General features: G+C 37.3%; 1 protein-coding gene across 8 annotated transcripts in view; it reads right to left on the reverse strand.

Moving 5' to 3' along the window:
* Positions 1-21688, reverse strand: part of LCOR (ligand dependent nuclear receptor corepressor) — a 181052-nt gene continuing 159364 nt past the window's right edge. For all 8 annotated transcript variants that reach the window (XM_071215742.1, XM_071215745.1, XM_012524589.4 and 5 more), the window contains one exon: positions 1-8295. In XM_071215742.1, coding sequence (XP_071071843.1) covers positions 3993-8295 — 4303 coding nt within the window. In that variant the 3' untranslated portion in view covers positions 1-3992. The remainder of the gene's footprint in view (positions 8296-21688) is intronic.

Raw genomic sequence — 21688 nt, forward strand, 5'->3', positions numbered from 1 at the left:
TTTTTTCTTAGAGGTCCAGATAGCATTTATTTTAGGTTTTGTGGGCCATATATTTTCTGTGCAAATACACAACTCTGCTTCTATAATACAAAAGCAGCCAGACAATATGTGAACAAATGGGCTTGGCTATGTTCCAATAAAATTTTATTTACAAAAGCAACTGTCCAGCCCACATTTTGCAGACCCTTAATAGATCATCTGTAAGCAAAGGTAGCCCATTCCAGCTGACCTAAAACCAAAATAAGCAGGTGTGGCAACCTGGGCTACTGGCTAGCACCCTGGGATTTCCTCAAGGTTCCAACCAGCCCAGTAACAGGTGTTGTGGGAAGACACCAGATTTGCTGATGGTGACACTACAGTATTGCCTACTTGTGTCACATGGCATGTTGTCCTTTCCCGATTGGTTCTTAGGTCTACTAATCAATAGGAATGCTGACCATAAATGAGTGACAGCTTCAGCACAGAATCCATCACAAGGCAGGGAAGTGGTCAAACATCAATTCAAAGTAACTGGAAGTGATACCTTTTACTGATAAATTATTCGAACTGAAATAAGAAATCCACCTAGGCAGTATGTGAGGGGTTCCCACTAGAAAACACTACATAGGTAAAGGTAGGACTAGTTGTGCCTCTTCTAGCCATACAATGTGGACAATGAGGTGAGAAACCCTCAGCCTAAGTTGCTTTTTTAAAAAAATGTTTGTTTTTAGATGAGGCTGTGTTGAAGTCTTCAATGAAACAGACACAATAGAATTAGCCTAGCTAAGGAACCCAAAGGACAGTGATTGCTGATCAATGAACACTAATAACATTCTTATGTAGGAATCCTCAAAAGCAGAAGATTGCTACATGCTAGTCATGAGGTCCTGAATCCCAAATGAGGAAGCAGTCTTACTGTTGTCCTCCCATGCCCAGGGACCCTCGTGGGATGGAACACGGGTCTCTTGATGAGGGCCCACCCCTGGGGTAGCTTTAGTAATTGCTTCCCAAGGAGTTTTCCAGCTCCTCCAGAAGCACAGAAGGGGAGACCAGTGTCCTTTGATCATCAAAGGCAGGCCTAACACTGGGACAGTCACTTCACATTGTATAGGCTCAGAAACAGAATTCCTTTCTGGCCTGGAATTTGGAGTGAGGGTCAGATTCATTTTGTGTCTCTTGGCAAGCTGCTCTGTAAAGATGATTACAGGAAGAAGGTCTTTGCAAGGGAGGGAAACCAAGGGGAGACTTGCGTCAAAACCAAGCCTGGGCTTGGAGGTGTCTCTGGTAAACAGGTTTGCCAGTGTTTGCTGCTTTAGGTACAAAAGAGCCTTCCAGAATAGTCAAGTTTTTCTTTCTTCCTTTCTTCAATTGGCAAAATTAACTCAATCAGCAAAAATGAGATTCAACAAATCTAAAAGCAATTCTAAACTTTCAGTGTCTTAATCATGTAGGATCCCAGTCTATTTAAATGTACTCACTACTAAAATTGATTTTAAAGGCGGTCCATTGAATTTTAAGGTGTATAAAATAAATATACACACTGTGACATCTTTTCTTAAACACAACCTAGAATGGGAAAGAAAAATTGTTATCTTGAAGTAAGTTTTTAAAAATGAAAAAGAACTTAGAAAAAATAATGGAATGAATTAGAAACCTGGAACTGGAAAAGTTCTACCTGCTTACTGCTTCACACCTCTTCCTAACCTAATCCAAGCACCCTTACAAGGTAGTCTATATACAGCCAAGAGGGTTCCTCAAACATATATATACAGAAATCAGCACACCTGACATCGGCAAACATCAGCTGTATAAGTCACCACAAAAACAATATCCAGTGACGACTAATATGAAAAAGGTATTTTTAAAAAACTTTAACACCATATATTTTTAGATTAAATGAACCTACTCAAGACATATTAATGCTTTTGTGCAACTTAATGCTGAGAAAGGGTTGCCAACATACACACTCAGCAGTTTTATTAACATAGGTAGCTCTTGTATGGCCAAATTCAAAGACATTAAAAAGAAAAAAAAATCATGGGATAGAGGAAACAAAAAATCAGGGTTTCATTTATAAAAGTCTACATGTAAACTTCACTATCTATGGAATTCAAGACAATTTTCAATTCCCATCAATCAAATGCTTTTCTCCAGTCCTATCCAAACATCAGAAGTTTTCATTATATACAGCAAACCTTTAATAGAATGGATAGAAAACCTATTTTATCATGATTTGAATGAACCTAATACAATTAAAAAAAAAAATTCCATCTAGGTTTATCTAAAGAGAGCTGAAACAACCTAGATTGAAAAAATTAAAATAAAAAGGACAGATAGCAGCTGTCCATACAAGCATATTTTGGTGACAGAGCATATTACAAAAGCTGGTTGAAGCTTAACTACTAAGCTTTTTTTGTGGAGAGGCCAATGGGAATGTCGAGTACACACTGTGTTATAACAAAGTCATGTTACAGGCACTAAGTTAAAGCCAATGTACTCAGGCTTTACTTGGTAAAGGAAAACAAAATCATTTACAAATAGTGTAGCTCTTGCTTCTAAACCTTGGAACAGAGCCTGGCATGATATGAGCAGGAGTGATACTACAAGCATTTAACTACCAGTATGATACTAAACAATCAAAATGGACACTCCACTTAAAAACAAGTATACTCACATTGGAGCATACCAGGTGAACATCAGCTCTGGGTGGAGGGTCATGTATGGACCCAATACGAGATGCTGGAGCTGCTTCCTCTAACTGCAAGTTTGCTTTGATCTTTATATAACTCTGTGCTGTTCAGATTTTTCTGGGTCTGGTGCCAAAGTGGTATTGGGGATGCTCATAGAGACACTGGGCCACAACTAAACCATCTGGCCTATGGTAAATATTCAGCTCATGAACACCCTCACCCCACTAGATGGGGAAGAAAGAATTTCCTGTAAAAGCAGGATGGTGAGATATTTGTCAATGATAACCACATTCAAGTGCACCCAAATGCACATGCATGCACACACACACACACACACACACTCAAACTTTTCTATTACTGGAATAACATTTTGGCTTCTTTGAATATGGAAGTACCCTGAAAGAAAATTAGAATAGTCACTCTCATCATAATTTTCAAACTACAGCTAAAAGATGAAAAAGAAAGGCTGTATTTTTTTCCAAAGTAGGATGAAACCTTGTTAGAATGCTAAGAAGTTTGTGAGGACAAAATTTGAAGAGGATGTTAAGAATAAGAAATATAGTTTGGGGATGCAAGTAATATTTAGAGGTTATAAGCAAATATTAACACCTTGTGACACACATGTTGCCCCATGGGCATATAATTTAGAACACATGTTCTCAAATTTCAAAAGATCAAAGGTGAGAGGAGTGACCAACAATTGATATGATTTTTTAAAAGGGCAACAAATATTGATTTTGCATAATAACTACAAATTCCCAACAGCATTCTCTACATGTCATAAAAATGATTTGGTTTAGCTTTCAAATATCACTTAAACAAACAAATAGGATAGAGAGGGAAGTGCAGTGCTGGGGTTTGCGAAGAGTAGCATCTGTTCATATACAGATGCTGCAGGGTGGCTGCTGAAAAGCTACTTTTATGTGCATGATGGTGGTCTTCTCGGCTACAGTACAAGTGCTTGTGCATCAAGTATAAAATACAAGCCTTTAATCACGTAGATCAGCTTTTTAGCTTCTGTAAATTTAAAAACAAAAAGGATAAATAAGGCACTGTACTTTTTAAAAACCAAAACTGCTTGGTTCCAAGTTTAAAACCCAAGGAACAACCAGAATATAATATATAACTTCCCTTACTCAGCCTCAGAGAAAGACTCTGCAAGTTCCCTTCTCTATCTGAGATGCATTTTTTGACACCTCAAATTGTGGTATTCTCCATACTGCAGATTTGAAAGGCTTGATAAGCTTATAAAAGCAGACTTAGTTAATGCAAAATAAAAGGTTACTTCTATAAAAGTTTTACTCTCGGCTACCATCTTTCAAATCACTTTGCATCCAGCCGTCTTCGTTTGCTGTGGGAAGAGTCTAGCTTTGCCTTCAGCTTTCGTTTTCTCTGGGCTGCACTGGTCTCTGGGCTTTTTGTCAAGGGTCTGGCACGAGTCTTTCCACTGTTTTGCTTCCTGTTTGTGGCTTTCTGTGGCCTTGAAGAGGATTCACCTGCCCCCTTTTGCTTTGCAGGTTTAGTCTGTGTTTCTGAAGCGGTGGGCTGGGTAGGTCTTTTGTTTGTATTCTCTTTTTCTTTCCTGGAGGGAGGGCAGCTCTTCCCAGGGGACTTTTTAGGGATTTTCACTTTGTTTTCTTTCAAAGAAATCTTTTTGTGCAGTTGACTAATTTTGTCCCTTGCAGTTGACTTCTTGGCAGCAGAGGTTTTAGTGGATCCATCAAAATGTTTTTCTTTGCTGGCTTTCGTTACCAGTCCCTTGTCCTTACTAGAGAGAAAAGACCTGTCCTGAGCACTGCTTCCTTCTGGTCTCTTTCGTTTATTCTGAACTTCTGCTTTAGGCAAGATTTCAGACATCTGCTTCCCTTTCCTTCCCTTCATTCCCTCTGTATTCTTGGGCTTAACAGGAAACCCATCTGCATCCACTTGCAGAGCAAGCTTGGGAGACATCAGAGGGTTGATGCATACACTCTTACGGCTTTGTTTACTTTCCACTGCCAGACCAAATGGGCTTTCCATTTTTTCATTCTTGATCAAACGTTGGGCTCTGAGTTTCCCTCGAATATTGGAATATTTCCTAAGGATCCGGGTACTGGCAGGGGTAGGCAAGTTTGTGGGAGGATGGCTACTTTTATCTTCCTTGACTTCCTCAATACTGTCTTCAGATGTTGGGCTAAGGCTGACATCACTGCCATCTTCTGCCTCCACTTGGTCAGGATTCTCTCGAAATTTAGCCCAGAGCTTCTGTGTTTTCCAATTGTTCCTAACAGGAGTAGCTCCAGGAAATTTCTTTAAGTGTTTTTTCAAGCGTTCTGCCTGTAGTGAACTGGGATACAGGCTAGAAGGAGAGTATTTCTGAAGAGGATGCTTGACAGGAGGAATATCACCTGGAAGACGAGTATTAAGCTTCTTCACAATGACAAGAGACCGTGTTTCAGTTGTCTCTAAGAACCATTTACAAACATTGGATAATTTAAAGCTTGTCATAAACAGCATCTGAACAGGAGAAAACTTTTGAACTTCCAACGAACCTTTACATTTCCGTGACCTTTTCTTGCTTTTCCAAATCTCCTTTAGTTTATCCGACTTGTTCCTTGCTCTTGGTGTTGGCTGTACTTCCTTCTCCAACTGGATCCAGCCCTTCTGGACTTTCATGTATTGGGCATTGAAGTTGGCAATAAGCTCTTGGTTCTCCTCCTCAGCACACCACTCCACAAACTTTGGTTGGTCATCCACCACTGTATCCGTATCTTCCTCATCTAAGGGATCTCCACTCTCTGAAGCTTCATTTTCTTTTGGGATTGGGTTTACTTGTGCAGCTGCTTTTTCTGAAGTCATTTTTGTAGTGTCCACGGAGTCCAGACAATGAGCATGTCTTAGGTTGTATGCTGAAGAAGTCAATCTTTTAGACCTTGATGTCAATTTTGGTGGTTCAGCAGCATCACTGCTTCCACTACTTGACAACCCAAGTGAGCTGGATGATGCCTCATTATCATCATCTTTATGCTGGGTATTCTTGTTTTCTACCTCATTTACAACTTCCTCCACATCCTGTGCAGGAATATGGCCTGGCTTCTCTTTTGATTGTTCTGGGTCCCTCATGCAAGGAATACTTTCTGAGGGGACAGGAGCATTTTTCACCCCTAATTTAGACTGACCACAGATTTCCAGTTTCTCTCTAAGCAGGAGTTGGCCACCTGTGGTTATAGGATCATTGCTGGGGAAAATCTCTCCTTCTTCCCCCTTGACTTCTTTTGTCAGCATGTTTTTATAGGTTTGCCTGGTGATGATACCACTTCCTTCAGCTTCCTGCTCAGGATCTTTCAAAGAGGGATTTTCATCGACATTTGAGTTTTCAGTGTCCTCCAGAGCTTTTGTATGGAAACTATCAGTTGGAATGCCCTCATGTGCTAACTCATCAGGGTATCCTTCTTTTTTAGAACGTTTTACATCAGGATTTTTAGAAATCTTGATCTCAGGACAAGCAGAGGAAGAATCTGAAAGTTGACTTCTTAGGCACCTATCTGAGGCCTCAGGGAATTTTTTACCTTTTTTCTTCTTGTCCGAATTCTCTTCAGGAGATTCAATGATTTGGTCACACATATCTTTTTCTGAAGGAGGATTTATATCATTGTCCCCTCTCTCTATTTTTCCTACATCATCTGCTGCCTCAATTTCCTCAACTTCACTGGGGTTTTCATTAGTGAAAATGGGGCTTTCCTTCAATGGCGGGTCAGTATCCAGCTCCTGAGAGACTTCAGTCTTGGCTTCAGAACTAATACTTTGGTCCTTCTCAGCCCTTTCTAGACTCACAGGAGGCTCCAGGCCCATTGGAGGACTCTGATTTTCTGAGCACAGAGGACCTTCCTCTCTATTAACTGTTTCAGGAGAATAACGAGACCTAAAAACACCTTCACTGCCTCCCTCAGAAATGCTCTCAGTAGAGGGAACTAGGAGACAGTCTTGGGGAACACTCATCTCCTCTGTATCTAGCAGTTCAACTGGTTTTTGGTCTTGTCCATGGACAGATAGCCCACTTGCTGGAGAAGTTGAGACTATGGAGCTATTTTCTGGCACTTCCTCTTCAGGGAGGTGAGAAGGCAGAGGGCACACCAGGCTGGAGGTTGTTGTTTCCTCTGACCTGGGGAAGCTGTTCTGATCTGGTTCATTCTTCATGAGGCAAGCACCACACTCTTGAGATTCTTTTTCAGATGAAGTATCACCGCCTCCTTCCTTGTGGGTAGTTATTTCCTTCCTAGATTCTTCAGAGTTGTCTTCTCTAGGAAGCTGCACCTCTACAGTAGGTCTAGAAGCTGAAATTGTAAGCGTCTGCTTGGGCGTAACTATTGCTTCTGATGTTAGTGTTGAGCAGCTTGCTTTTTCCTGGGAGTATACGTTTCTGGCCAATGTGCGTACAGTTGGAAGCTCACAACAATCACCATTGAAGAAGTATCCTCGAGTACTCTTTCTGGCTGTTTTCCGTGAAGATAATATCGATCTTTGAGTCTCAAACTGGCATTCTGTTATTGGTTGACTGATATAAACGACATCACACTGGTTATCATAATCATTTATCCTCAGCCCTGATGCCCTTTTACTTTTCCGAGCAGTCTTAATGGAGGCTGATATCATCTTGGTTCGTGAATGTCCATTAGATGCTTTGTGTACAGCTGGCATGGGACTGGGGACTAACCAACCATCTTTGGAATGATCAAACTGGCTCTTATCACTGGGATGTGAATGGTAACTGGCCTTATTTCTTCCTAGTGAGTGAAGATGGTTCTCTTGCTTTGGCCTTGCATCTTGTTCATTTGCCTCTATATTCTGGCACAAAGGTGTTTTTGAGCTACACTGTAATGCATTTTCTTTGTCAGCAGTTCTAGGCGAGTTCCCCATAAACCCTGAGTCCCAAGCCTCTTCTGATAAAGCTTTGAATGAATTTATTTGAGAAACAATACAGCTGCTGCCCTCCTCATTGTTCTCAGCTGTTACTTTTACTGCAATTAGACTTTCTACTAAAGCTGGGCTCTGCATATGGTCTTTACTGTCCTCACATATCTTCACATTTGTATCTTGCTCCTTGCCAGTGGTCTGCTCTTCCAAGATTTTAGAGACATGGTGGAAGTTTAATGAGGAAGAATTAGATGCAGTGAGGTATCCCACATTGGAACTATCCATTGAACCACCAGAAATAGGCTTACTGGCTGATAGTTCAGAGGAATCTTTCTGGACAATAGTCAAGGCATTCCCTCTTCCATCTACAGAGTTTGTTTCAGGAAGAGGCTCCTTCAGGGTCTGTTCTGTCAAATATTGGGAGCTGTGGGAGCCTGATGGGTGTATGAACAAATCTACAGAAGTAGGAGACTTCATACCAAGACATATGACATCCTTTTCCTTATGTTTGGTGCTTAACTGGGCACAACCAACACTGCAAGTGGATGCATCCATTGCTCCTGAATCAGAAGGCTGCAGGTTCTTAGTGTCTGGCTGAGCTTCAGTGTACAAGTCGTTCAGAACACGGATGAACTGCTTCTGATGATGAGTGCACAATTTGACCATAAACTTCTCCAGTGGGGACTTCGACTGATTGTTAGAATCTACTGTTATTGCCTCTGTTGAATTCTCACTAGACAAAGAGAAAGAAATAATTAGTATGGTCATTTTAAAAAAGAAACCCAAAAACCCACAAAAACAAAATAATTTTACATTATGAAAATCACCAGATGTTACTATTCGTATTATAATATGAATAGCCAAAACTGCTTCTAAGTCTGCTCACAGATACAGTGAATTGATTCAATAAATAAGGAGTATTTACTTAAAATAAAAGGCCAGTCTAGTTATATTCTTAATTCTTAGTGACAAAATCCTTCATATTGTTAAGTGGTCATTCAGAAATTATTTTAAAGAGAAGACGAATCATTAAAAATATACTTTTTTCAATGTAAATTTTGGCGACACTATTATCTCTGGTTGGTAAACATATTTAGGAGGTACTGGGGATTGAACCCAGGATCTCATACAAGTGAAGCAGGTGCTCAACTACTGAGCTATACCTGCTCCTATCAATATATACTTTTGTTTTAGGCCTGGGTATTCCTGTAAAAAAAAAATATCATTGGTTTATAAGTTTGCAACATGGACAAAAATTCAGACACACTATATGACAAATCTTGGTTTAGAAGTACTTTAGAGAATTTACAGTTTTAAAATGGTTTCTCAACATGACCAGGCTGGACTTTATAACAATGCTATCAGTGATGCAGGAATCCTCTCCCTTTCCTGGGGCACAGAGGAATAGAGATCAGTAATTTCAATTTCAGACACATTGAAAAGTGGAATGACAAGTCAAATTCCTGCTCCTAGACTTTAAGAAAACAGATATAAAATCACACTGTAAACTATAAAGTTCTGTCAATGAAAGGTTGTGTTAATGTCTTCACTCAAGCCCAACTTGTTAAATCCTCTTAGATCTTCAATAAATATCTTACAATCATACACAAACTCTTAAGAGTTCAAGCTAGACAGTGAGGGTGATGGATTCAAGACAGGCTAAAGGCAACCTGCTTAGAGAGCTAAGTTGTTTTGTGCTTCTGGATGTCTGCATTTTACTGAGCTCATGCAGTTGTAATGTTTCAATTTTGTGGAGTTTTATACAACTTTTTTTTCTCTCTTTGGATTGTTGTTCCTCAAGAGAACATCATCTCACTCTATATGTAACATGGCACAAAGGGAAACTTAATACATGTGTGTTGAACAGATGTTTGATGGTATCTCCCAGCTAATTCTTTTTTTTTCTGTTCAATTTTGGATTTTATCTCCCAGTAATGAGGTGCCTTTATAGGAAGACTTACCTTAGACAGCCTACTTTGCACTCCCCCTCCCACCCCCCTGGCCTCTGTGGTTATAGTGGAAAGACAATGGGTTAAGGAATATGAGAAAACCTAGATTCCACTTCTAGCTCTGACATTTACTAACTAAAGGATCTTAGACAAATGAATTAACCTCTCTGAACCTAGGTTTTCTCATCTGCAAACTGGGAATAAATACTAATATCTCAAAGGATTACTTAAGAGGTATTTGGACAATTTTAGTTTCTCTGTTCTTGAGTAAGGTGGATTTTAAAGACCAAGTGGTAAATAAAGTTGCTGAAACATATCTATATACAAAACCAAACCCAAACCAATTAGTCAAATCCACAAGGGAGCAGTCTTGTTCAGCAATGCCATATCATAGAAATATTAGAACAGGTCAATGGTTATAGTAACTTTAAAGTACATGCTGGCAATTGGGCTAAAATCTACCAAAAGAAAGAAAAGATCAAATACTACTAGGAAAAAACTCATTGAGTATACAACATTTACAATATGTATACCTTTCTGTACGGATACTATATTTCAGTAAAAGTTAAAAAATGTGATACCCTTGGTTAAGTAACTGGTAAGTCATTTTTACCTCTCAAACTCAACCAGATGTGTATGGAAGTTAGATCAACAGATTTCTCATGCAGCTAGACTTTCTAGACTGCTGGATCTGAATGGCATTTTAGCCATCTTGGATTAGGGAGGCCAGTGCATTAGGAGGACGGCAGTCAGCTCATGGAGAATTCAGGAGGAGGTCCCTATTAAAGTACTCCTCTGGGATATACATTGTGGCTATGTCTATCAGACATTGCACTATTACAAGACATGATATGAATGAGATGATAGAGAATAGTTCTGTTCCTTACTAGTTGTGGCAACCTTGGCCAATTTCTGTGATCTAAGGTAAGCCCATTTTTTATCTTAGTAGAGTACCTGCTCATCTACCACTTAAGATTGTGGCAAAGGAAAGCCTACAAAGCTTGTACAAATATCAGTTACCATTAATGTCAGTTAATCAAATTAAATGTGCTTCAATAAAAATAACTCAGAGATCAGGACTGTGCATTAATGCTTTCTTTCAACTTAAAAAAGTGAATTTTCTAGATTAATTTATCCTTCAATACCAAACATTTTCAAAATTTTATTATTTTGGATGAAAGCTTTTAAAAAATTATGTCCTCTGGACATAATTTTTTCTTTCTTAATGACTCTGGACTCAGGATCATTGCCACGTACACTGTCACTGAAATTTGGTTATTACATTTATTATCCTGGACGGAAATATACTGATAATTTTGGAGGCTATTCAATTAAGCAAATCTGACTGCCTAAATAAAAAAGAAAACAAACAAACAAACAAAAAAATAGGGGGAGTGGATGTGGCCCAAGAGATTGAGCTCTCACCTCCCACATGGGGGTCCCAGGTTTGGTTCCTGGTACCTCCTGAAAAAACAAACAAGCAAGCAAGGAAGACAAGTGAAAAAAACTAACTCAGGGAAGCTGATGTGGCTCAGTGATTGAGTGCCAGCTTCCCACATATGAGGTCCCAGATTCAGTCCCCAGTAAATCAAACCAAACCAAAACAAACCAAAACACACAAAAAACAGGGATATTTAGTTTACTGAAAAATTGTTATTGGCTTCCAAATAATCAACAGCTATTTTTGTTGCCCTATTTTCACTTTTAGTTCCCAAGTAGGTTGCCCTATTTTCACTTTTAGTTCCCAAGTAGTACTTGAGTAGTACTTCTACTCATTAGATGCGGAACCAGATCCCAAGTGCTAGAATGGTACATAAAGTAAAAATAAATAGATTCTAATGGAGTGTCTGAGGAATAATTTTATGAATGAAGTATGCAGATTTTCCAGCAACAACTCTGGTTGCTCAGAGGCCTTTATTCTTCAGTTTCTAGTTCTTGGATATGGTACTGATGTTTCTGAGGTGGGTGGACTGCAAATAAGTGGAGTTGATAAAGGTCTGTGCAGCATTAAGAAATAAGGAATCTTATTTTATATTTTAGAAGGGTTTTACAAATTGTCCTGATTCAAGAAGGACAATCATCACAAAAACAAAAGCCTTTGACAAAATCTAGATACTGTTCCATGCCTGTGGCTGTGTTCTAGAAGCATGATTTAGGGTTTGGGATTCACATTTGCCTGGAGAGGAATGAAATCAAGGTACACACCCAATGAAAGGACAGAATTCACACTCTTCTAAAACAGGGGTTCCTAACCAGAGCTCCAGGAGCTTGAATTGAAATTTTTAAAAAAGCATTATTCTTATGGGGATGTGTTGGTTCAGGTATGATTTATTAAATAATACACAGTATAGTATAGATTTAGTAGGGGGTTTGTGGTTTACACCTGACTGGCAAAGGGATTTGTAGAACAAAAAAGGTTAAGAACCCCTGTTCTAAAATGATGGTCACGAAGAATTAAAAAAAAATGAATAATGATTAATCTACAGGAAAATCGGGCAGCAGTGATATCTACTTCCTCAGTAGTTGTGAGACTTAGATCTGCTGCTATTCCATGTTTCAATAATTTAATAATGCCTCAATATTTTAATCAGCTTAAATGAACGAAAAGGTCTTCCAAAGGGCTATGCAACAGTCCCTGAAGCAATGACTGGCTATATGGCTCAACTAGTTCTCAAGGACAGAAAAGACAGTTACAGGTAGATATGTATGTATTTCATACCATTAAGGCAAGGGGAGGTGGTGACTGCAAAACCTAATATAAAGAAACATTATTAGGACCCACTGAACACACTGGAACAATGAATACAGCATTTGGACGCTGAAAAACAGTAGCATGGGAGAGGCTAACATAGGCTACAAACAACCTTAAGAGGCAGTTAAGAGTGGTGATTTGGGGAAGTCCAAGAGATGAAGAGATTAAAACTGCAAATGGCAACCTTGTTTGAGAAAAAAATGACACCAAAAAACAACGGAGTTTACTTGCACCTGTTTTCCTGGTAAAAAGGATTGGGGACAATGAACTGGTGAACCACAGGACATCAGAATAAGCAGTAGGGTGCTCTTACAAATTTCATCATTGACCAGCACAAAACTATCCCTACCTGCTGAGACTGTTCCCTTTTCTACATCCTAAGCCACAGTCATCTGTATATTTCAGAGAACAATTATAAGGTAATCGGGTAATTTGTGTCTTTTACTGATCTAATTTTTCTTGTCTTTGTCTTAGTTTCCCAAGCAGATGTAAGCTACTTGAGGGTAGGTAGGGACCACGTTTCATGTTTTACTGTTTTCTCCTAGCAAAAAAAGAAGGGAAAGAAAGTAAGGCACCAAAGATGCTTCCTGGGCAGTACTATTTACTAAGACAGGAATACCAGCAGCGAAGTTGAGGGTTGGTGGTTGTTGGAGTATGTACATACCTGAAGAGTTCTGTGCTAAGGTATTTTATAAGATTCTGAATCTGCGATGTCTGGTAGGCAACTAGACACACAGGCAGGAATCCACCAATAGCTTTACTTGGATATGAGAGCTTTCACATTAATACTGACCTTTGTCCAGGTGTCATTAAATAGCCCTGTTATAATAGCTAACTTTACAACTATAGTAATAAAATCACTTTTGACTGTGCCTCTAAATTACCCAGTTTTCTACCTTGATTTTTCTCTACAATTTTTCTCAGCAGGACCTCAGATTAGATAAATTTCCATTTCATATTTAAATATTTACTTTTAAAAATTAAATATTTTTAAGCTTCTCAACTCCCTGAAGTTTAATTATATTAAACTTTTAAAATGTTCACAACAAAAAACAGGTGTTAGCCAGTTAACAGTTTTCTTAAGGTTTACACAGCTACTCTTTGATCCTAGCTATTTAATTTTTCCAATAGCGTCAGATCTTGAAGTGTCTAAATATAGCATTTGCTTTAATTTAGAATACTCAGGCAGCAAGTAGGGAAACCAAAGAAAAATGTTCTGTCCTACAGATCATTTACTCAACTTGATCTAAAGGGAAGGACTATGTTTTGGTTCAACAATTATATTCTGAATCATTTTATGTCATTCACATCTGACTAAATAAGATCTTTACAATAACAGGAATTCATCACAGACTTTGAAAGTACTTGTTTGATTTCACGTTTCTTCCAATCAAAAAGAGGGGTCTCTGTAATATTTAAGTGAATTATTTATCAATCAGAAATATTTGCACACTGCCACTAAAGAGGAATAAGACTACAGGGATGGAAAAAAGAGTGGTAGAAGAAGGAAACCTGATTTCCAACTACTTGGATTAGTTTTGAGGTTATTTCCTTGATGAGAAATAGCCTGCATGACCTTGACCATGTCTTTCTATCCCTAGCTCAATGCCTAATTCTTAAGGGTGTGGTAAAGGATAAGATAATATTCATAAAAACTTTGAAAGGCACAGTTCAAAATGATGTGGTTTCACAATCCTATCTTTTAATGATTTACTCAATGATTTTTCTAAATCAGAGGGTAGACACAGGTGGACTTGCCTACTTAGTCAATACTGCAATAGTTAAATTCCTGAAGGAAAACATTCTCCTGGGTAATATAAATGATGGATGGTTAATGCTTATGCTATCTTAGGATAAAAGACAGATCACATAAAGAACAGTTGTGGCAGGGAGCTGAAGTGAGTCTAAAATTTGAGGGTGATGAATTTAGGTAATCTAATACCTGTTTTTTAACTACCAAAAAGACTATTTGATGACTAAATGCAATGTCACTGATGATCAAAATACATTCTTCTGGACTGAAAAAAGAACAATAGTGATCGTCAATGATACTTGGATGGCAGCTAATCTTAGTAGCAGAAAAAGACAATCTCAGGAAAAAAGAAGGGGTGAGAAAGCTAGAGTCAACACTCAATACAGAGTAAATTATAGCTAAGAGTTGTAAATTAATTTGGTTTGGTTCTTCTCTTTAAATATAAGAAAACAAAAACACATTCTTATCCTATAAGTAGGAGGAGTTGTATTCTTCTGCCAGACAATAATATGAAATTATGTTACATAATTCTTCACTTTTGGTCAGGTAAGCACAGAAAATGTAAGTATATTCAAGGGCCTGGGCAAGTCTATTCACAAGTCCTTGCCCTATACTGGGAAACCTAGTTTTCTTTCCGTGGAACTGAATAAGGAGAAACAACAAAAGGGTAGGCAAGGGGGAGGCAGAAATGTAAGGCATAAAATTCACAAAGAATAGAAAGTGACTTCTAAAAAGCAGGCAATTTAACCTCTGATTTCTAGGTGGTTGAAATCCAAATCACCTAAGAAAGCAATGCTCAGGTTTGGAGGTTGAAGAGAATTATCCCTCCTCAGAGACCAGAATCATGGGGGATGGGAGCTATGTGTTTGTGTTGGGGAGGACTGAGGTCAAGTATCTCTTCACCCAGTAAGAGTCAATGCCTCACAGTGAGCCACCGATGCTGACGGCAGCATAGGATCTTGTTCATTTGTGCTCGAGTCGAAAAATAGTTAAGAACTACTGATTTAAAACAAAAGGCACACAATCCCTTTATAATAGCTTTCTAAATTTACTGTGTTCTTAACCCAGTTCATTAAATGCAGGGCAGAACAAAAGTTCATAAAGTATGAATTTAATCTGAGTTGGGGGAAAGGGAAGATGTTTCACAGGGAGCTTACTAGGCATGAAGCTATGGTTTGCTAGCTTTTCCATGTCACAGGGCTTTACTATTCCTGATAAGAGAAGATGTTCTAAAATACAATAAAAATAGTATTAAGGTTGTATATTGCACTCAACATTTCTAACTTTCTCTATTTTACTCAGTTGTCAAATTTAAATATCATGGAGATTCTCATGTTCACTCTATTTTCATCTGATAGGCAAATGTACACAGGAAGACAAAATATAATCATAAAATTACTTGGTGAGCAGGAATTTCAGAGCAAGGGGCGATTAAACACAATAGTTCAATGCTTCCATCTCCTTTCCAGGCATGCACTGACCTCATAAAACAGACACTTCTACCAAACTACTTACTTCTGAAAGTTTTTCTCCCACTAAGTTGATTTTTTTCCCGAAATCTATCATTGCAGGTAAGACTATGCAAGACCAAATAAATGGTGTTAATTTTTTTTTTAAAGGGAGGGAGGGTGGTTTAGAGGCTGTGGAAGACATGGGATTTTGGACTGCGTGGCATCATCTAAAACATGATAGCTCCTGGAAGATGGTTCTTACGGAAGAAATATCCCCAAGTGATTAAACTAAATACTGACGTAGTGAGAACAAACCTAAATTGTTTATCTAATGAGCATTATAATAGTGCTTAGAGAACACTTTGACATAGACTTTTTGCAAAAATACAGAATTTCACACAAAGACAGAACTCTGCCAATTTGAAGTGAAAAAGAGCATCACTAGCCTTACCAAAAGTTAGCAAAATGTTAACCAGATTAAAGTGAGATTGGAATGTTAAAGGCATCATTGACATTTTAGAAAGGCAGGATTACATAAGAGCTCAGACAAACCAGTGAGACTGGACTATTTTTCTTTTTTTTTTGTATTTTGTCTGGTGGGGGAGTTAAAATCTGTTTTTCTTTGAGGGAAACTGCCCTTTAATCCTCTACTGAAATGACTGGGACAATGATCTAGGAAAATTCCACTGCTTAATTAAGGATAATGAAAAGGTGCTCATTCCCAGAGAGAAAATGCACCATACCACAATCCTTCCATTTTAACACTTCTTTAAAGGGGGTTAAGGGGAAAGTAACATTTGTTGAGGATGCCAAGCACTGGAGAAAGCCCTTCCTATACTGTGTATAGTTTCCATGGGTGGGACTGATAGGTGTCAGATTCAGGAAAAGATTCCCATTACAATTGGCATGTATTTCTTTGGCCATTAAAACAAAACAAAAACCCTCCAACAAAACACACACACTTGGGCTGAGAGGAAGGTATGGGAAGTTAACAGAGACAAAAACAACAAAGGGCACTGAATAGTTCATAATAGATACTAGCAGTACAAATGTTCTTTTCCTCTGAAGAAATAAAGTGATGTGTTTTTGACAAATATTTCTTTTTAGGTAAAAGAGGAAGAGCAGCAGATGATATATCTAATCAAGTGGATACTGATACTGTCCTGAGTGCTTTGTAAATTTTATAGGACCTTCTATATCCTAACTTTTCTCATGTTTCTCCTTAGGATCTTCATCAACTTTCTTGAAGCCTTAAATTTAGGAACCTACATGTCTGTGGTATCATACATAAGCGTGGCAAATTTTACTGTCATGTAGTAAGTCACTTAAAATTGATAAAACAGCAGCATTCTTTAAGTGGTAATTGCAACTATTTAAAGGACTCAGGCCACTTTGTATAATGTTAAAGCACTAAAAAGGTACTTTGCAGAGGATTTAATGTTCTTTTTCACTAGTTCACCACATTAATGTTATTAGATGAGGTAAAGAGAAGGTATATTTTTAAAAATTCCAAGTAAAGGGACAGATGGAAGTATTTTTATATCATTCTCTTTGGGGTGATCCAGGAATTAATTCTCTTTTGTAACCATCCCCCATTCACTCCTCTCTGGAAACCTAGTGCTACTTCTGAAGATACACTGGTGTAGGGATAAACTAAGTAGAATCATCTATTTAAGTTTTTACTGAGGTATATTGGAAGACAAAATGTAATGCTATACATACATCTGTATATTTAGCTATATTATTTGGATATTAAATCTCATTTAAGTATTCTTACATTTAGATATTTATATATTCAACCTCAATTCTTATTGCTAGCTCCATCACTTCCCTTGTTTCCAATACACTATCAAGTTCAGCTAAATTTACTAACTTCCTTTGAAGAATACTATACAGTAAGCTCTTTGTCATCAGTTTCTCCACATTTTAGATTGAGTAACACTATCCAGAACTGTCAAGTTCCTAAAGGCTAAATCTGATCTTGTCATTTTTTTTTTGCATAGAATTTCCACTGTTAATTTCCCACTGCTTATGCTTCATTCTCCTTATGTCCTTTTTTAATGTTTTAACATTTTACAAAGTGGTCTGAGTCCTTTAAATAATTGCACTTACTACTTGAGTGCTTTCTCCATGGGAGCAGGATTAGCTATTTATTCTATTCTGATAGTTTGTTTCTTTTATTAAATAGCACTTATGCTGCATGTTAACAGTGGGCACAGCTCTCTCCTCCACTGAATTATGATCTCCTGTATGTCTGGGACTTTTTCCTTTTTATTCTGGAAGCTTCACTGCCTAAAGCTAGGCACTCAGCTCCTTCCAGGCATTAAGTGATGAATGGACGAACCAAATGATATGTAGTGAAAATTTTCATAAGGCATTTTTCAAGGCCATGAAAAGGGCAGAGGAAAGAAACATTTTGACATAGAAAAGAATAAGCTTTCAATGAAAATTAGTTCAAGTCAACGAGGAAGGGAAAGAAGGAAATTTCAAAGGTCAGAAATAAAGTGTGTGGGCTCACAATTTTATGCACACGGGTTAATAGTGTGCTCTCCAAGGTACCAGAAATATCAGGATGAAGAGGCATGGTTACATAGTGGCTTTCAAACCCCACTAGTGTTTTTGACTACCCAAGGAAGAAATAATTTTAATTTACAAAGTAACCACTACACATATTCCACTGTGTATGTATATGTGTATATGACAGACACATAAGTTTCAATGAAACTGTATTTATCCTTACTAAATACTACGTACCCTGATTCTATTTCCTTTTCTTTCTTTTTAAATTGCAGGCTGGGAACCACTACGTTGATTTTATAACTCACTAAGAGATTACAACTGGTCGGTTCAGTTTGTAAAATCTGGTCTAATGGACTCACCAATTCCTAGCACCTAATAAGAACTGCTAGCCTGATTTCTTTCCAAATACATTTCTACTTAGTTAAAGTTACACTGCCAGGTCTTCCTGTCAAATAAGTCTCAAGTCAATTTAATAAATGTTAGAATGAACAACTCTAAATTGTGTTATTGATGACCTATACCATCAGGTTCAAAAGCAAAGACTCTTCATTTGATAAAAGTGTAATGAAAATTACATTGAACAGGCAGAAGAATCTTAAAATATCTCATGAAAGACAGTTTTGATAATAAAACATATATGGACACACACACATTTAGCTCTTATATTTTCTGTTATTTGAACTCTACCACCACCAAGAAAAAAAATCTACAGATTCAAAAAATCTACATGTAAAATTTCAACCTTGGGAAAAAATACAAATAACTGTATACAATGGAAATGGGGATAGTTAAATTCTATGTAAGTTCCTTATTTTAAATCTTAAACATCTTCTTTCCAAACTATGCCATTTTAATTTTTGAAAAGTAACAAAGAATGATTAATAGTTTAATAATATTCCCCTGAAACAGACATATAAAATGCAGAGAGGCAGCATTCCAGGTTTCAATCCTATTTCTGATCATTTTTATGTCCTTGACTAAAGAGTTAAAACAAGATTGGCTGCCCAGTGCCTCAGTGTAATACAAACACATCCGCCTCACTTCCAAAGTTCTAATCAATACCAACTTAGTTTCCTCCAGAACTTTCAATCTGATTTATATACTGTCTCCTTAGCCTTCACACAAACTTAACTCCAGTCAGATGCTTTCACTTCTTTCATTTATTAAGCATTTGCAAAAAGCCTGGTACTGTACTAAATATAGAATTTCATTTATGCCTCACAGCAAAGTTGTGAGCTAGGTACCATTAAGTCCCCTTTTACCGATAAGAAAACTGAGGGTCAGAAAAGATCATTAACTTTCCCAAGGTCATGTAGTCAGGAAGTAGAAGGGCTGGGATTTTAAACCAAGCCTATTAGATTCTTTTTATCTACCTTAGTATATTCTCTTCTCTACTCTTTATACCTTACCCATTTTTCAAGATCCAGTTCCTTTATGAGGGCTTTCTTGAAGGCATCTATTACAATCAATCCTCATTATTCACAGGTGTCTATCTACCTACTCGAAACATTTGTGTACTCCCCAAATCAATGCTCATGGTGCTTTTGTGGTCATTTATGGACATGTATAGATATTTGAGTCACTTGATGCCCATGTTCCCAGCTCAGATGGAACAAGGCAACACACTTTCTTACTTCAACTCTCATAATGTAAACGTGTCCTTTTTTGTAAATAAGCTCTCATACTGTAAACAAGAGCAAACAACTTTTTTTTTGCATTTTTGTACATTTTGTTGGTGATTTCACTGGCTAAAATGGCCACCAACCATAGTGCTGAAGTGCCGCCTAATGTTCCTAAGCCCAAGAAGGCCATGAAATACCTTACTGAGAAAATGTCTTTAGCTAAGCTTCTTTCAGACATGAGTGCTGTTATCTGTGTTTAATGTTTACGAATCAGTATATATTAAATAGGTTTCTTTAAAAAGAAATACATGTAAAATATGATTAGGTACTAATTGGTGGATAAAAATGTTATGACCAGAGGCTTGCAGGAACCTAACTCTGTATTTCCCCTAGGAATAATGGTTCAGTATTCACTAACTTAGTGTTTATGATGACTTTATAGAACATAACTATTGTGAATAATGAGAAATGGACTTTAATACTGATTTCTGTTTAACACTGTTTTTAACCTAATTTTTCAGAAGTGATTTCATAATATAAAGTAGTATTATGTAACTCCGTAATGTGTATAAATGTTTTATGTAGCTAACTAAAAATTCAAGGAGGCCCAAAATGGTCTTATTCTTATTTTGTACCAAATGTAACAGAACTTATGGTAGACACAGTAGATGATCAATATACTTATTGATGACCCAAGACATAATTTGATATTCTCTTCCTAAAAAGCAATATTAAGTTTATTCAAGATTCAAACTATAAATAAATAGGTGAGATTTTATTATTTAAAACTGAATCCAAAAGAAAATTTCTAGTAGGCAAAAATTGTCATTCTAATTCTAGATTCAATCAGAATGCCAAAGTGGTATAGGAACAAGTACATTCATTTGGAATCATAAATATTACAGGCAATGCCTTGAAGAGGGAGGAGTCTAAAACTCCCATATTTCCATGTTTTTCACCTGAAAATGAAAGATGAGAATGGGACCAATAGTGCTTAATCAGCAGATTCATCAAAGCCTTCAGTGGAACTTTTTGAAAATATATAAGATGCCCAGTCTTGCTTTAAGAAACTGGTTCAATTAATCTAGCAAAGGACCCAGGGATTTGAATTCTTAAAAAGTTGATTCTGATTGAGAATGATCATTCTCGATAACCCTCCAGATCCTTAGTGCTCTAAAATTTAAGGAAGAACTAGCCTGCACACAACAGAAAAAGAAACTGTGAATAACATACCTTAAATTAGTCAGATTAAAGTGACTGCTCAAGGTATTTTTTTCAAACATTATCACCACATTTATACACAATTCATTAAAAAACTTAAGGGGAGCAGATGTGGCTCAAGTGGTTGAGTGCCTGTTTCCTACATGGGAGGTCCCAGGCTTGGTTCTTGGTGACTCCCCAAAACAAAAACAAACAATAAGACAAACGATAAAACCAATTCAGTGGAGCCAATGGTTGAGCACTGGCTTCCCACTTACTAGGTCCCAGGTTCAATTCTCAGTCCTGGTAACCTCAAAACAAAACAAAACAAAAACCAACTCCCCCCGCCCAAAAAAAAACCCCGAAACTGAAAATAGACTTCTTTTAAATAAAAGGCACCTAAAATGACATCCGTATTTTGTTTTCGTTTTTTTTAAAAGAAAACACTGCAATGCAAAAGTGAGACCTAAGGTTTAAGACCAGTTCCCATTATTCAGTAAAGGGCTACTGTATTTTCCAACTTTTGAACAGATACAACTTGTATATTTATCTCACATTTAATAGAAAATTAATAGATTCAGAGTTGAAATGAGGCCTGAAAGCCATTCATCCCAGTACTTTCATTTTACAGATGAAAAAAGAAGTGACCTTTCTAGTACACCAAATTGAAAAAGTATCAACCAATCCCTTTCACTTTTCCATACTGTTGGATCAAATAAAATTGGCAAAAATAGTAAAATCAACATTTTAAAAATAGTAATCACCAAAAAGTGGTACTTTTACCTGTCTAATAAAATCTCCAGACTCATAATAACAGGGTTTAAAACTTATGCATTTTGACGTATTTTTGCTTATTTTCCAAATTCTAGTTTAAGAATA

Source organism: Dasypus novemcinctus, chromosome 6, assembly GCF_030445035.2.
Source record: "Dasypus novemcinctus isolate mDasNov1 chromosome 6, mDasNov1.1.hap2, whole genome shotgun sequence".
In the NCBI taxonomy this organism is placed as follows: domain Eukaryota; kingdom Metazoa; phylum Chordata; class Mammalia; order Cingulata; family Dasypodidae; genus Dasypus; species Dasypus novemcinctus.